Source organism: Lutra lutra, chromosome 1 (genome assembly GCF_902655055.1).
Source record: "Lutra lutra chromosome 1, mLutLut1.2, whole genome shotgun sequence".
Taxonomy (NCBI): Eukaryota; Metazoa; Chordata; class Mammalia; order Carnivora; family Mustelidae; genus Lutra; species Lutra lutra.
Window position 1 is genome coordinate 113,158,477 of NC_062278.1, and position 15,420 is coordinate 113,173,896.

Sequence of the window (15,420 nt, forward strand, 5' to 3'; positions counted from 1 at the left end):
CTTTAAAAAAAAAAAAAGGACTCACTTAAAAACACAGAGGTGAGACCTACACTCCAGGTTTCTGCTGGTGACTCCAGAGCTCCTTCCAATATTCCAAATTGACAACTGACTGCAGACCTATTCCTTCTGGCAGAAGCCATTTGGAGGCTATGACAGGAGAAAAATGAAAGTTAGTGAAACACAAAAAAAATCTAATATTTATGGAAATAAGAATTTATAGAAGGTATCCAGTAGCCATGTGCAGAACTACAGATGTGAATAAATAAAAGGATAAAAGTGTACTTAAATCTATTTAGAACTTACTGTAAGCTAATTAGTGTCCTAGGATTGGTTAGGAAGTTAAATGTTACAAAATGGTGTGATATTTTGATTTTATAGATGAAGGTTCAAAAAAACTAAATGAACATACCAGTCTTCAAATACAACTTACTTTGATTTAAAGACTTGCAATTTCCAAAGCAGAGCAATCAAGGGGGATGGAGAGGAATATGTTCGTTTTAATGAATAATATATGATAGCAATAGAAGAAGTTAATTTTGTTTGTGTACTTTTTCCCTAAACTATGAAAATTATTATAATAGTAGCTGCTAATGACGTTGTGGTTAGGTAAACTTACACTGTTTTACGTTGTTAGTCTAAAGATAAACAGTAAAATATCCAGAAATTAATGTAGTAATATCTATTGACCCTTAAAACATTGAATGTCTTTTAATTGAATGATTCAGCTTCTAATAATGTGTTTTAGTTCATAATATAGTACTTTTTGCTTTAAAGTTATAGTGTTGGAGCACCTGGGTGGTTCAGTCGGTTAAGCATCTGCCCTAGGCTCAGGTCATGATTCCAGAGTTCTGGAATGGAGCCCCACATTGGGCTCCCTGCTCAGTGGAGAGCCTCTTCTCCCTCTCCCTCTGCCCGTTCCCCTGGTTGTGCTATCGTTCTCTCTCTCTGTGTCTGTCAAATAAATACATAAAATCTTTAAAAATAAATAAAAACTAAGGTTATAGGGTTAAAGAGAAATAGAAGCAAATGTATACCCAGTTAGTATGAAATGGCTAAATTAATTCAACAATATTATGTAACAGTTTAAAAACAGTGTTTAAAAAAAATACATGCAATGACTTGAGTATATACTCATAAAAATAGTTATATGCATATATTTACATAGACACATATATATATACTTAACAAATATATCTTTAATGTATGCTATCATAAGTACAGAGTTGTGTGGAATATATATCTTTGGAAGAGAATATACCAAAATTTAGCAGTGGTTACCTCTAGGTTCTGGGATAAATGACATAGAAGAAGTAATTTTTATGTACTAAAGTAATCAGAGTTCTTATTTCAATATATACAATACTAAAAGAGCAAAGAAACTTGGAAAGTGTGTGACAAAAATGTCAAAGGGTTAATATCTTATTAATAAGGAAAACACTACTCCTCCAGTGGGGTAGGGATTGGAGGAGAAAGCAAAGGACATTAACACATCATTCAAAGAAGAAATGCAAAGGGCTACTAAACGTATTGAAACATATTTAATCTTACTCATAATCTGGGGGATTCATATTTAAAATAAGAAAACAGTTTCTTTTTATTTGTACAATTGGAAAAGTTAATCCTCAATATTGTGGTCCTTTATCGTCATTACAAATGCAATTTATGCCACCCTTTTGGAAAACAACTTGATTCTACACCCATCAGGAGACTTAAATTGTAACCTTTGACCCAGGCTGTTGAGTGGTAGAAATACTTGACATGGAAAAATGCTCATAATAGTATGATAACTAGTTAAATACACACACACACACACACACGCATAATGATCCCAACTGTTTATAGAATACATACATAAAGAGAGGAGAAAGAGCATGGAAACTTAACAGTAATTCTCTCTGAGAAGTTTGCTTACAGAGAGCATGTAATTTTTTTTTTTCACTTTTTGTCTCTAAATATCACATGATTTTGTAATCTAAAAATTTAAATGCAAATTAAAGGTAATGCTAGGAGAGATGATCTTATCTGTGTGCATTTTTGCATCTCTTTACCTGGACCGTTTTGGAGTCCTTCCAAAGTAAAACACTATCTAAATTTGGGGAAGTGGTTAACAATACTGTTATTAAAATAATCATAGAGTGGTGTGCCTGGTAAATGAGCTATGAACATGGCATTGAAGGAGGGATAAATATTGGGGTGGGAGGAGATATGAAGACATAATCTCCTTGAACAGCACAGGGTTTGTGTGGATTTGAGGGCCAAAATATACGGGTCCTACTCTTGATTTCATTATTTAATATTTGTCTGCATTTTGGTGTCTTCACCTTTATCTGTAAGATAGGAAAAATAACAGTACCCAGTTGATAATGTTGTAAGAGAATTAAACACATTTGATATATGTTAAGTACTTTGAAGAGTGCCTGACATATTAAAAGTACAAAGAGACAGAGAATCTAAATCTTGTCTCCCTTTTACCTTCTATTTGACAGTTGACAGAGATAAAAAATGATAGCCTGAGTACATCTGTAAGATTTAGGACAGAACTCAGCTCCCTTTGTATGCCTGTAAGACTCATTTTTCAGTCTAGCTAGTGACCCTAAAATGGATGTCATCTTACATTTTGCTTTGGAACTTAGCTTTAGAATAAAAAGAACATTGATTTGATGAATTTATTAAGTGGCTCTCAGTAGCTTCTACAAATGCCAATTCTTCTCACCTATCCATAGCAGGAGGGGATGAAATCACTTGGGAAAGATCAGAGCTCTAAATATTAATCATATGTTCTATGTTGGCCATCCTTTATGGTAGCTGGCATCAAAATGATCTAATTGATTTTGTTCTGTGGCAACTTGGAAAGTCCCAACATTTCTTAGCTTTCACACATGCTCTGTAAAACCCCAATCTTTTATAACTATTGCAGTTGTATTATTCTGACAATTTTCCTTTTGGCAAATAGGTATTAAGAACTTGAGGTACTATACTTAGATTGAAACCGTCATCTTTTTTTCTCTTTTCTATTTTCACTAGATACTGTGCATTGATTCCCACAGGAAGGGCATCTGTGTCATAATAAATATCTTGAGTAAAAGAATCTACTGTTCAACCTTCTAATTCTTTCTTCAAAATTAACTGTTCAATTGAACACATTCATCAGGTGTTTAGACACTTAGTGTGATATGGTGAACAAAAAAATGGACTCCAGCCTCAAAGTTTGTTGCCCACTGGAGGAGAGAGACAAGTATACAAAATTTGGCATTGCAAGGTAGTATTATATTACTGTTTTTATATACATTCATATAAAACAAAGGAAGATTTAATTTCACCTAGGGAATTGGAGAATTTCTCATGAAGCTAGTAGTGTCTGAGGAACCTGAAAATGTTTTTATTGATCAGGTAAAGAGAATGAAGCCATTCCAGACTGAGGGACCAGACTGAGCAGAGAGGCATGGGTGATCAGCTAGGGTCAGCATGTGGCAAGCAGAAAGGGATATGTGGAAAGTGTGCTTGAGAGCATAGCTTGGAATCAGACTGTGAAAGGCCCTAAGTGTCTGTGAAAGTACAGTGGACCCTTGAACAGGATGAGGATTGGGAGCACTGACCCCTCCACAGCTGAAAATCTGCATGTAACTTTGACTTCCCCAAAACTTAACTACTCCTATCTTTCTGTTATTTGGAAGTCTTTCTGGTAATATAACAGTCGTTTAACATGTATTTTGTATATTCTTATAAAACAGTATGCTAGAGAACATAAAATGTCATTAAGAAAATCATAAGGAAGAGAAAGAACATTTACTGTAGTATGTTCTAAAAAAAAATCTGCAAGTAAGCGGAACTGTGTAGTTAAACCCATGTTCAAGGGTCAGCTATAGCTGGTTTTGTTTCCTTGGCATGGAGGCTAATCCTGACAAATGACACGGTCAGAGTTGTTCCTTAGGAAAGATAAAGCGATAGGGAGCGGGACTCTCATGGGGAGGAGGGACAGTAGGAACATCACTGGATATTCATTTTTCTACTTCATTCAGGTAGACCTGTGGTTAAATCATAAAAAGTTTGATATGTTTAGAATCAGGTATGTATTCTTTCTTGGAGTCTCAACTGCTGCTATTAAAAACAAGTCACCAATTTTTGTTTACTTCAATAAATGTCTACCTAATCTTGGACAAATTTACCTATGCCTCTTTAACTTCTCTTTTCTCTCAATTCAATAGAACTGAGGTCTTCATGAGAGAACACACAGAAACACTGATCTCCAATCTGCAGCCTCTTGAAACCTAAACATTTCCCCATCCTCTGTACCTACTTCCAACCATTGGGGCAGGCAAAAATCCAAGAACACAAAATTGCTTCCATTTTTTTTTTTTTAACTTTTTAGAATGTTGTAGGTACCATGTTATTCCCTACCTAACTTCACACACATGGATTAAGAAGTTCAAGTAAATGTTTTATGCATGCCAAGGATTTATACACTTGCTTAACTTTTTTACATAGAGATATAAAATGGAACCATTGATATTTAGTATATTATAAAGATAACATGTCAAATCAGAGAGAAAAAAATGGAAAAAATGGTAAACGTGAGGAATGCATCCTTGGGAGGGAGTGGATCTTCATTTGTTTCGCATACCAATAAAAATTCCAAAGAGTTAAAAGATTTCCATGTCAAAAAATGTTAAAAGCCATAATAATATGAGATGATAGTATGGATGAAGAATTTTATAATGTTGGGCTGGGTCAGGTCTTTCAAACTATCTTGAAAAGTATAAGTCAGGATGCCTGGGTGACTCGGTCAGTTAAGAATCTTCCTTCAGTTCAGGTCATGGTCCCAGGGTCCTGGAATCGAGTCCCACATTGGGCTCCTTGCTCAGTGAAGAGCCTGCTTCTCCCTCTGCCTGCCGCTCCCCCTACTTGTACTCTCTAGCTCTTGCTCACTCTCTCTGACAAATAAATAAGTAAAATCTTTAAAGAAAAAAGAAAAATAATAAGTCATAAGAGAAAAATGATAAATTTGACTATAGAAAAATTAGGATTCTTCTACACCAGAAAGCAACCCGTAAAACCATATATACATTTGAAAGACCAGGCACACACATGCACACAGCAGAGAAATACTTCCAGTTATAATAAAGGGTTATTATCTATAAAATATAAAGATCTCCTACAGGAATAACTGTTCAGGAGGATAGCCAATAAAATGTTAGCAGTATTATTTCTGGACATCAGACACGGTGACCCCACATCATGGATGGCTTCCCTTCCCAGTGCACTGGGTTTACAACAGCGGTATTTTCATGAAGGGGTAGCAGAGACCTCTCATTATGAGGCCACAAAGCTTTGAGGAATCTGTTAGAAGGGGCTGAGAATGGAAAGTTGTAAGCTGTTAATAGGGTTGTTCCAACTCCTGAGGACTTGGGAAACCCACTTCAAATCTTTGAGTTTGTTTATTTATCTGCAAAATGGGGTAATAATACTTACATACATCACTAAGTCATTAGGAAAATTAATGCACATTACTAGAACTTTGAGATCCCAGGATAAGCATTATTGCGTGGGGAGTAGAGAATCATGGCTTCTCTTAACCTCCTGCTAAAGTTAATACTTGGTATTTATATACCAATTCTGAAATGAAACCTTATCAGAGGCACTTTAGTTAACTCACACATGGCAATGTGTTTGAATTTAAATGAACTGGTAACTACTAGCTCTTTTTTTTATCATGAGGATACTAAAAGCAAAAATCACAGATCCCCCCCCCCCCCGTCACAATATACTGTACCTTTTTCTTTAAGTCATTTAAGCATCTTGGTATCTGTACAACTTGATGGCTCTAACTGTACAGTTTGGAGATGAGCAGATTGCTATATAAATACCCAAGTGAAATGAGAAGAATGCAAAAAAAAAAAAAATCTTCCAACCTGCTTCCATGGATTCTGGACAGACTCTTAGCCTTGTAATCGTCTTTAGAAATCACTTAGTTCTGCCTCTCATTTCACAAATGAGGAACTTGAATCCAGAGTGGTGCAGTGACCTGCCCCAGAGGCACAGAGCTAACTAAAGGCAGAGATGGGATTACAGCCTGTTATTTCCTAGTTACTCCTGTAACCCCCAGTCCTGTACTCTTAGCCTTCAGCTACCCAAAGGACCCAAATAGCAGTGGCAGATAGATAGATAGGACAGACATGTGTCATAGATTTTGTCCAGAATCTTAGTAGCTATGTTAGACATAGACCATCATCCTCAGATCTGATTGTGCTGAAGGCTGAGCTCGTCAATAGAAAGATTTTGGCATTTTAGACCATCACGTCCCACTGGAGATATTTTGACTTTGTAAAAGATGAAATGTGTTTACATTTTGATGGAACATTATCAACATTTGAGTATGTGAACCCTACACTTAGGGTTCAAAAAGTTATGCTACCCCAGTATTATAAAAAAATGATCTAATAGTGACTTTCTGGGCGGTTGTCCTAATGACATTTACTTGACAGCACTGATTCCCGAGCCTGATTCATTCGGAACTGCCTCATGGGCTGCACCAAATACAGCTGGGACCGGGTCCACACATCTGTTTTTAAGAAGCACCCTGGACGATTCTCAGGGTCACCCAAGTTTTTGAACCACTGGAATAGAGCGCGGATTAAGGAAGCAACAATCTGTTCTTCCCTGTTGACCTGAAAGCTGTCAGTGGGTATAGAATTTAAATACGTGATATAAATAATTATACTGCACTTTGTACCCAGAGCTCATTTGGTTAATATTTCAGAGAAAAAATGCACATTATGTCTGATATAAATTTGTAGTGTTACAGAGCATTGTCATATTCTTGGACACTTGATATTCAAATGATATTGAAAATTTTTGCAAAAAAAAAAAACAAAACACATTCTTACCAGTGACTCAGGGACTTTAAAATAAATAAGCCAATAATCACATTATCCTTTATGCACATGCATTTAATGGATACAAAAATAAAAGTAAAAATGGGGCAAATCTAAGGTCATGAATATATTTGCCAAGCTAATTTCTAAAGTTTATATACCAGCCTAGCCTGGCTTCTGATTTTCTTCTAATCTTCTTATCTTTTAAGTTTTAGGAAAAAAATCTAAGCATCCACTTCTAGCCGTCTCAGCCAGTTGTACCTTTCAGGCAGGTAAAAGGGACTCGGCCTTCCAAGTGGGGCTGGGGAGTGATATTTTGATAGAGCTCTAACTGAATTATATAGAATACTCAGCAGTAACAAGAGAGTTTTAGTGAATCAAACCATAACCATGAGGGTGCATTTCATCTTCACTAAATTATGGTAACCAAGGCCAGATTCTACAATAATGTTCTTCTATGTTTATGTAAATATATTCTTAAGGCAAAAGGCAATTGGTTTCTCACACTTTAAGATTTATTCTTTCTATTTATAATTTATTAACTGTTTACAGAAAAAGATAATGCCTTTGGGTATTAATGAAAACCAGATATAATAAAGTAGAGAAAATATTCAAATAGATAAGCTATTGTATTGATTCCATGTCCCAAGAAAGAATGATAGAAAGAAGCAGTGCTTTTTTTTTTTTTAAGGCTTAAAAAAAAATGGGCACTTTTCCCAGAATTTCTATTTCCTGTACATAATATGGATATTTGTTTGTTTTTGCAAGGTAACGGGACCAGTGGCTTAAATTGTTCATTGACTATGTTCTGAAAAATCAAGTGGCTGATGTTGGCCTAAGTTTGTGTTTAACCACTGGCATTTCTCTGTGGAGAATAAGTTGAAAATTTTTCAGCTATCCAGCAGTGGATTTTAATATTTATATTGAGAAAATATAACCATAGATTTGAATATTTAGAAATGGGTTTCAGTATTTAGGATTTAGTTAGAAATTACTAACTTTATGTAGTCATTCTTAAATTCCACATCTAGTTTAAAAAAAAAGGTGGGGGGGGGCTTCCAAAAGCTCTCCCTGAAGTTTTACTTTTCAGTTGCAAAGTGTAAAATAACCTTCTGAAAAGCCTTCTCTATGTCCTGGTGGTGGGACGCTCAGAGGTTTGTTTGGGGAGATTTTGTTTTGTTTTTAGGAGAGAGCACTTTCTTATGAAAGAGGCAAGGGAAAGTTTTACCAGTCTCTCTCCTTTTTTTTTTTTTTTTCTTTCTTTCTTTTTCTTTTAAAGATTGGTGATAAGGAATTCTAACTACTTAATGAGATGGGAGAGGCCTCACTCCATTGGAGTGGAGGACTCCAGGTGGAAGTTGATGGATTGGACAGGTAAAGAGAAGAGTCCCGCCCCTCATGCCTATAGTTGGGTATATATTAGGGAACCTAAAATTATGTACAGAGAGAGAAAGAGAGAGAGGGACTTGAGTTCTGTTATCTTCTTAGTAGATTCCTGTTGTCAGGGTCTCAGAGGGGGTGGGGGGGGTTGGCAAAATCCTGGAGCCAGAAGAGAGGACAGCGGCATTGATCAATCTTACTGCTAACATGTTGTACCTGGAAAACAATGCCCAGACTCAATTTAGTGAGGTAAGGATTTTAGATTTTAGCACTCCATTTAGAGATGTTTTTTCATTTTTTTTTTTTAAATAAAAGTTTACATATTTGTGGTTCTTGGTCACCCAATGTAATGTTTTTGCAAATTGTGTATAGGAATCTCCTTTTCTTGGTTCATGTTTTCTGTGGTGACTGTAAGATTTTTTTTTTTTTTCCTTTAAGTAGGAGATGAAATAATAGGAGAAAAGGGAGAAGAAAAATTTCTGGGTGACGTTATGTATTTGAAGAAACCCAATATTCAGGAGTTTGTAAAATCACTTTTTGTAAGAACAGACTGAGAGAGCAGCTCACATTCTGCTAGATACATGGAAATGACTCCTGTTGGGTATTCACGTACCAGTAAGACAAATTAGTTGGCTGTGTCTTAACTCAGTTAAGTTCTCAGTTCTATCTCCAGACTTCATCCTAAAAGCAAATGAAGCTTTTTCAAAATAATCCAGGTGAGATTTTTTTTTTTTTTAAACCATCTTCGTTTTGAATTCTATCAATCCAGAGACCCATCTAAATCCTCAGGGACTTTACTAATGTCCCTATTGTCTGGTGATTGACTTAAGACTTTCACTGTATAATGACAAAGTTATTTGGGGGTGACGCGTTATTAAATATTTTTATATGTGTACATGGCAGTGTGTATCATAGCATATAGGATTTTAGGTAAGGAATTGGTTTGCCTCTCTGATCTCTCCTCAAATTTGTCTCAGGGACTTAAATCACTGAGCAAAGGGATACGGAAACAAAACTCCTGAAGAGACTGCAAGGCTTTGAGGAAGTTTCCTAAGGTTGAGGGAGGTCTAACAACAATATTAGTTTACATTCCTCAGAATAGGGCAGCTGTGTTGACACAAATCAGATCGGGGGTTGGCGGGGGAAGGCGGGTGCGGGTGGTGAGCGTGAGTTCAGTGTTTCGGATGAAAATGCTTGCAGGCGAATGCTTGGAAAAGTTGAGTGGAGTGCTCAAACTGAGCTCCTTAAAAATCAAAACAAAGTGCATGGGACTCAGGTGCACACGGCGAAAGGAAGAGTCGCGTGAAAGGCAACAAAGCAGGGCCCGCGCTGTCATATTGACCACGCTATTGTCTAGACACCTGAACTGTGTAAATAGAGCAGGGGAAATATCGAGTTATCTACAGAAGGAAAAGGAAGTGCCTGTTTTCCTTTAAAACATTCAAGCAGGCATGCTTGTCCTCAGTGGAGAAACTTGAGTTTCTTGTTCTGCGTTAATATGGCAAGTTAGCTTAAAATGTTACCAAATGGTTAAAAAAAAAAAAAAATGGAGGTGACTTTAAAGATGATCTCGTTTCTATGTGATCCCATGTTGGTTAGTTTTAATCACTAGCGACATGGTCTATCAATCATATCATACCGGACTTTGTGTTTGTCCATGAGCTATTTCCCACCTATACTTATAAGCAGGCTGGGATCTGACTTCATGTCTAAGTGGGAAGGGGTAGAAAGGAAAGGTGGTTTAGAAATATCTATAAGAAAAGTAGGAAGTTGATGCAAAGTGGAAAGTAATTGTTATTTCTCATGAGGGGAAAAACTGAATAAGTGTTTTGCTTAGAAGATAACTGGTAGGAATTCTTGCCTTTTATGGAGGCAGAAGAATCATGTCATATGTGAGCGTATAGCGCTCTTACCATGAGAGAAAATACCTTTTCATGGCTTTGTAGTTTTCAGAACTTTACGTAAATGTGTATACTTAGGTGCTCAGATTGTCTGTTTTCTCTTGGCATGCTGCTAATGTGTAGAAGAGGATATCTATGAAAAAATATGGCTGAATTTCTCTACCTTCCTGCATCTTTTTTATATATTACCATGGTGAATTTTATATCATTCCATTAATCTGTGTTTTATGCATAGTTTTTATAGCTTCATTTTCATCCCGTTGCTTAAGAATGGCTCTCTTTGCTGTATAGAATCAACGTTTTAATATCTAGTCCTCTGTAAAAGTGTAGTTCTATATCTGACTATATAAAATGTCTGGAACTGCATGGCCTGGAGAATCTGGAAATTTAATGCAAAAGTTGTTAACGTTTTAGGATTCATCTTGAGATAATGTTCATTAGGAATCATCATACAGAAATGGTGATCTATTATCACACAAAAATTGTCAAAAAAAATGGACAGATTAAGAATAAATAAGTATGTAACTCCCTGTGAGAGTAAAAATGACTTTGAAACTATAACCCGATCCCTGACTTCAGATAATTTTAAAATTTAATTTGTTAGTAACTTTTTCGGGTCAACTCAAAAACGATAGAAGAACACTGATCCTTCTCTAATCCCTGTTCCCCACATTCCCAATTCTTTCCCTTCAAGCAGAGTTGGATTTGGGGAAGCTGTTAGTGAACAGGAAGAGGTCCGGAAGGACAGAGAACATGGGCAGGATGTACCAGGTGCGGCTGAAGGAACCCCCCTTGGGTGACAATGGAGAGAGGCCTCAAGCAGGCACCATTCCAGTGTGCCAGGCTTGGAATGACACGGCCTCTGGGACTAGTCTCAGACTTTGAGAGAGGGACCCAAAAGAAGGGAAGTTCTTCACAGATTAAGCTTTAGTTCAACTTTCTTGCCAAAAACCTGGGCTCTGTGTGCATGTGTATCTGTGCATGCACATGCATGTGGGAGACGGGGTGGAGGTAGACACTCAGAGACTCTCAAATCCTCCTTAGACATTTAGGACATTTTTATTTAAAACCTCTATCTGGGTTTCTGCATGATGATGGAAAGGTACTTTGGTGAGTGGATTCCTGTATTCTAGAACTGAACGGGACTTCAAGGCTCATATACTGAGACACCTCATTTTACAAATCAAGGTTAATGATCTCTTTCTGTAGTCAAGAGAGCCATAGGTGCAGAAGTCAGTCCCGTTTACTTAATGTAACCCTTTTCTCTTTCATATCAAGAGAGATAGAATGCATCCTGGAATGCGCTGTTGTAATACCCAGTTTATGCCCCCCAAAAGTTTACGTAAAGAACTGATGTGCCAGCCTACTTGAGAGCAAGAAGAGTAATTTGTAGGTGGCAGTACAAGATCTTGGAGTTGAGGATCTTGCCGTTTAACTGACCTGTGGGCCTGCATGGTCAAGGGAAACAGTCTTTCCTATCCTGAAAGAAGACATTTTTCCCATGGGACTGATCTTTCTCTTAATAGTTAATAAACGCCTTGTCTCAAGCTTTCCCATGCTGCGCTTCTGCAATATTTAGCACCATAGGTGAAAGCAGCGTGGGGAAGAAGCAGAACCTGCTGATTTAACTTAGCTGTCAGCCAGGCTGTGCACCTCACTCCGCACTACGGTCTTCGACGGAATTGCTTCTTTGACAATTGGTTGCCCTCAAGCCCAGAGGGGACTGGGAGAAAGAGATCTTAGATCTCAGATCAAAGATCATACTTTCTTTTGCTACTATTGGAAAAATGGGTGGTGATAATAAATCACTTATCCTTTACCTAGATAAGGAAAAAGCATGTTTCGTTTGTTTTGTTTTTTAGAAGAGCAGTGATCCTCAACGGTGGTATGTAGCGTACACTAAGAAATATGAATGAATGTCTAGTCAGCTATGGCAACCAAAAAAATATTGGTTGCCTTTTCATCATTCCACATGCATCTTCTGAGTGCAAAGTTACTAAAATTTTCTTAGACAAGGAGTGTGTATGGAATTTGGATTCTGTATTCTTCCTATTAAGGGAGTATAAGTCTGAGGTTAGGAGATTTTAGATTTATAGGAAGGATATGGGACAAACAGATGAGAAATATGTTGCCACAGATGTTCCTGAACTTTCTCTGAGGTGCATATGATTACTTTGGGTGAGACCCGAGCTTGTGGGATAGAGGAGTATAAGTAAAAGTCCTCCCTTCATAGCAATATTTTGAAAGTAAACTCCCCCTCATTGAATAACCTAATTTATTCTTTTAATTAGTTTATGCCAATAAATAAGGAAGGGTGAACATAAATACCAAAAGATACCTCTGTGAAAAATAATTTATTCCCATAAAAGTCTTATTTTGAAGATGAAAGTGTTTCAAGGCCAATGGACTCAGAATTTTCTTTTGAATGTATGATTAAGAACAAAAGTCAGATGACTGGTAGAACATTATTTTTCAGCGCCAATTTGCTAGACTGAGTCACCAATGCAGAACATAGAGTAGAGCAATGGATTTGGGTTCTGGAAGAAAATGGATTCAAGTGTCAAGGTAGAACAGTAGATCCAAGAGTGAAGCTATAAATTTAATTCCTAATCCCTTAAGAACACAATTGGGAGGCATAAGAAAATAGTAAAATGGAGTTTATTAATGTGCTACCTCTCTCAACATTTTATAATTTTCACTGGTGCCTTTTCATTAAGTTGAACGTTGTCAATAGTCATAAATACTAGTATTAAATGGGGGAGAAACTTAGGTTAGAGGAACGACTTACTCTTTTCAAATCAGTGTTTACTGAGCATCCGTTATATAAAAGATGCTGCGTAGGATATGAAGTGAGTAAGAAACAGTTGTTACACCAAGAAGTTTACAGTTCATAGAGGAAATGGACACATGCAGTTATAGTCAGGGCAGATCCTCATTGTCACATGAGAAGTGTGAGCAAGACAATATAAAGGATCAAAGAGAAAGAGAGTGCCTCGAAACAGAAGGATCAAGAAAGTCTGTATGTATGAGTAGAAGGTAGCTGTACTTGGAAGGTCAGGTAGAAGAACTTCCTAAGTCCTTGAAATATGAGAGGGAAGGAGGATTGTGGGTGAAGAAACAGGCATCAGGAGAGCCACAGAGTCGGGGTGAATGCTGGTGTACTCAGCAATGTCAAAGAGTCCGGATGGAATCGAAAGCATGAAAAAATTAGGAAATAAAGTTAGAGGTGTCAGAGTGGCTCATGGAGGGCCGTGTGACATTTAATATTGTGGCAGTGATAAACCATGGGAGGATTTTGAACAGAGTGGTGGTATAATGGGAGCTGTGTTGGGGCACATTTGGGAAGAATAAATGGCTTTGCTCTAGACCACCTAGCAGTATAAAAATGCATTCCTCCATGTTGCGTATTGGCTATCTGTTTTGCAGGAATATTCACCACTTCTCTGGAACCTTTGGAAGGGTAGAAGCAGATTGTGTCTAAAGTCTTATACAACTTATGCATTCTTTGTGTGTTGCTATCTTTAATAGCTATGGTCTCCATGGATAAATTGGAAACCATTGGTTTTGGTTTTTCCTAATATATGCCTGCTATTTGAATGTAATCATGAATAGAACCACTTTCACTTTCAAAAGGGTTCCACTTAGAAGACAAAGTATATGGTTACCCCACTAATAAAGGCATCCTTATTTCATTGTTTTCCCAAACCCCACTCCAAAATGGAAAAACAGTATAAATTTTGTTGTAAATAGATACAGCAGTTTTGATATCCCACCCCCAAGCCATTTAGATTATTTCCCCCAGGAAAGAAGCATTTCTTTACAACCCAACATTTAGAAAGAGCTCATTAAGTAGTCACAGGGCTAGACACTGTAAGGAAAGCAGAAGTGAATAAGTTGCAGCCACTGGTCTGCAGAATTCACAACTGAGAATTCACAACAGAATTCACGTCTGAGAATTCACAACTCTAGGGCACATGTAAGGTATTACAAATAACTGCAGGAGGAAACAGAATGTGGTGGGAGAATCTAAAGGCACTCAAAGACAGTGAAATGGGTTCAAACTGTGCATGACGAAAGTAACATGTCACGTCATCCGAGGACCAGATTTTAGCCAAGGTAGGGAAGAAAGGTCATTCTGGGTAGACAGGAAAACTGCACAGGACCAGATGAAAGAGCATGATATATTGACTTGGAAAGAGAATGTTGATTTAAACACAGATCTGTATTTAGTATGTATGTTAAAATGGAAAGCTGTTACAGAAACAGCAACAAAATATGGTGGGGACGTCTATCTTACTAAGAACTTGAACCTATGCATATTTTGAGAGCATGGACAATGTTCAGAATTTGAGATTCAAAACTCTGTCTATATGCCATAGGCATGACAAGTGTCATCCTGCAAGTAAGGAGCAAAATTAGCCCAAATGATGGGGCTGGGTGACATTGAGGGTTCCCTGTTGCCTTTCCTTAGACTTCTACAGAGATAGATAAGGTATCTTACCCTTATATAGACTCAGTAATCACATTTTTAAATTATCAAAGCTAAGAACAAAAATCCAGACTGATTTTTAAAATCTAATTATGATTAACTTTATTAAATAGTCATCTTAGAATCAGGATGAGAAAAACGTTTCTCTGGTCACTGCTCTAAATGCCAATAGTAATCCTGGAGCTAAATGTGAGAGAATATACCAAGTATGATATTTGTTGAAGATAAGAATTCCAATTGAGAAATAATGGACCAGAACCAAATATGAATGTCCCATTTAAACAACAAACACCTGCCCCTCCACCCCCCATTTAAGCAAAAAACAACAGTCAAGAAATCAAGATTTTGATCTCTCAAATGAAAAAAGTCTTTGCCATAAATTTTTCAATTTATTTTGTACAAGGATACACATCTGCATTTAAGACTTGAACGGAAATATGGAGGGAAGACATGTCTTCCCCCCATATTAATTTCCTTTCCTTCCATACCCTCCTTCATTACTTCCATTTCACCCAGGAAGAAAATGTGGGCAATTAAGGCGATAATAGAAGGGTAGGTAAGGAAGGGTAGGTTCTTGGGGGAGGTAATTCAGTGACTTGATTTAAATGTCAAGAGGCAGACAGGAAGGAGAATTGGCCTTTCTGTTAAATATGGGGAAGTCCAAGCTTGTATCTCATTCCTGTCTCCTCCTTAAAACCTAACCCTCCACTAACATCAAGTGGATTTTGAAAATATCCAATATTGAAAAGGGATTGTCCTGCTTTCGATGTTGTGCAGA

The 15,420-nt window shown here is 37.1% G+C and overlaps 1 protein-coding gene across 10 annotated transcripts in view; it reads left to right on the forward strand.

Moving 5' to 3' along the window:
* Positions 1–15,420, forward strand: part of TP63 (tumor protein p63) — a 235,317-nt gene that overhangs the window by 125,245 nt on the left and 94,652 nt on the right. Inside the window, exon 1 of one of the 10 annotated variants that reach the window (XM_047732864.1) lies at positions 8,327–8,501. The exons of the other annotated variants lie outside the window; for them this stretch is intronic. Within the exon in view, the coding sequence (XP_047588820.1) occupies positions 8,460–8,501 (42 nt within the window). The 5' untranslated portion in view covers positions 8,327–8,459. Of the gene's footprint in view, positions 1–8,326; positions 8,502–15,420 lie in introns of those variants that run through there. 10 annotated transcript variants of the gene reach the window in all.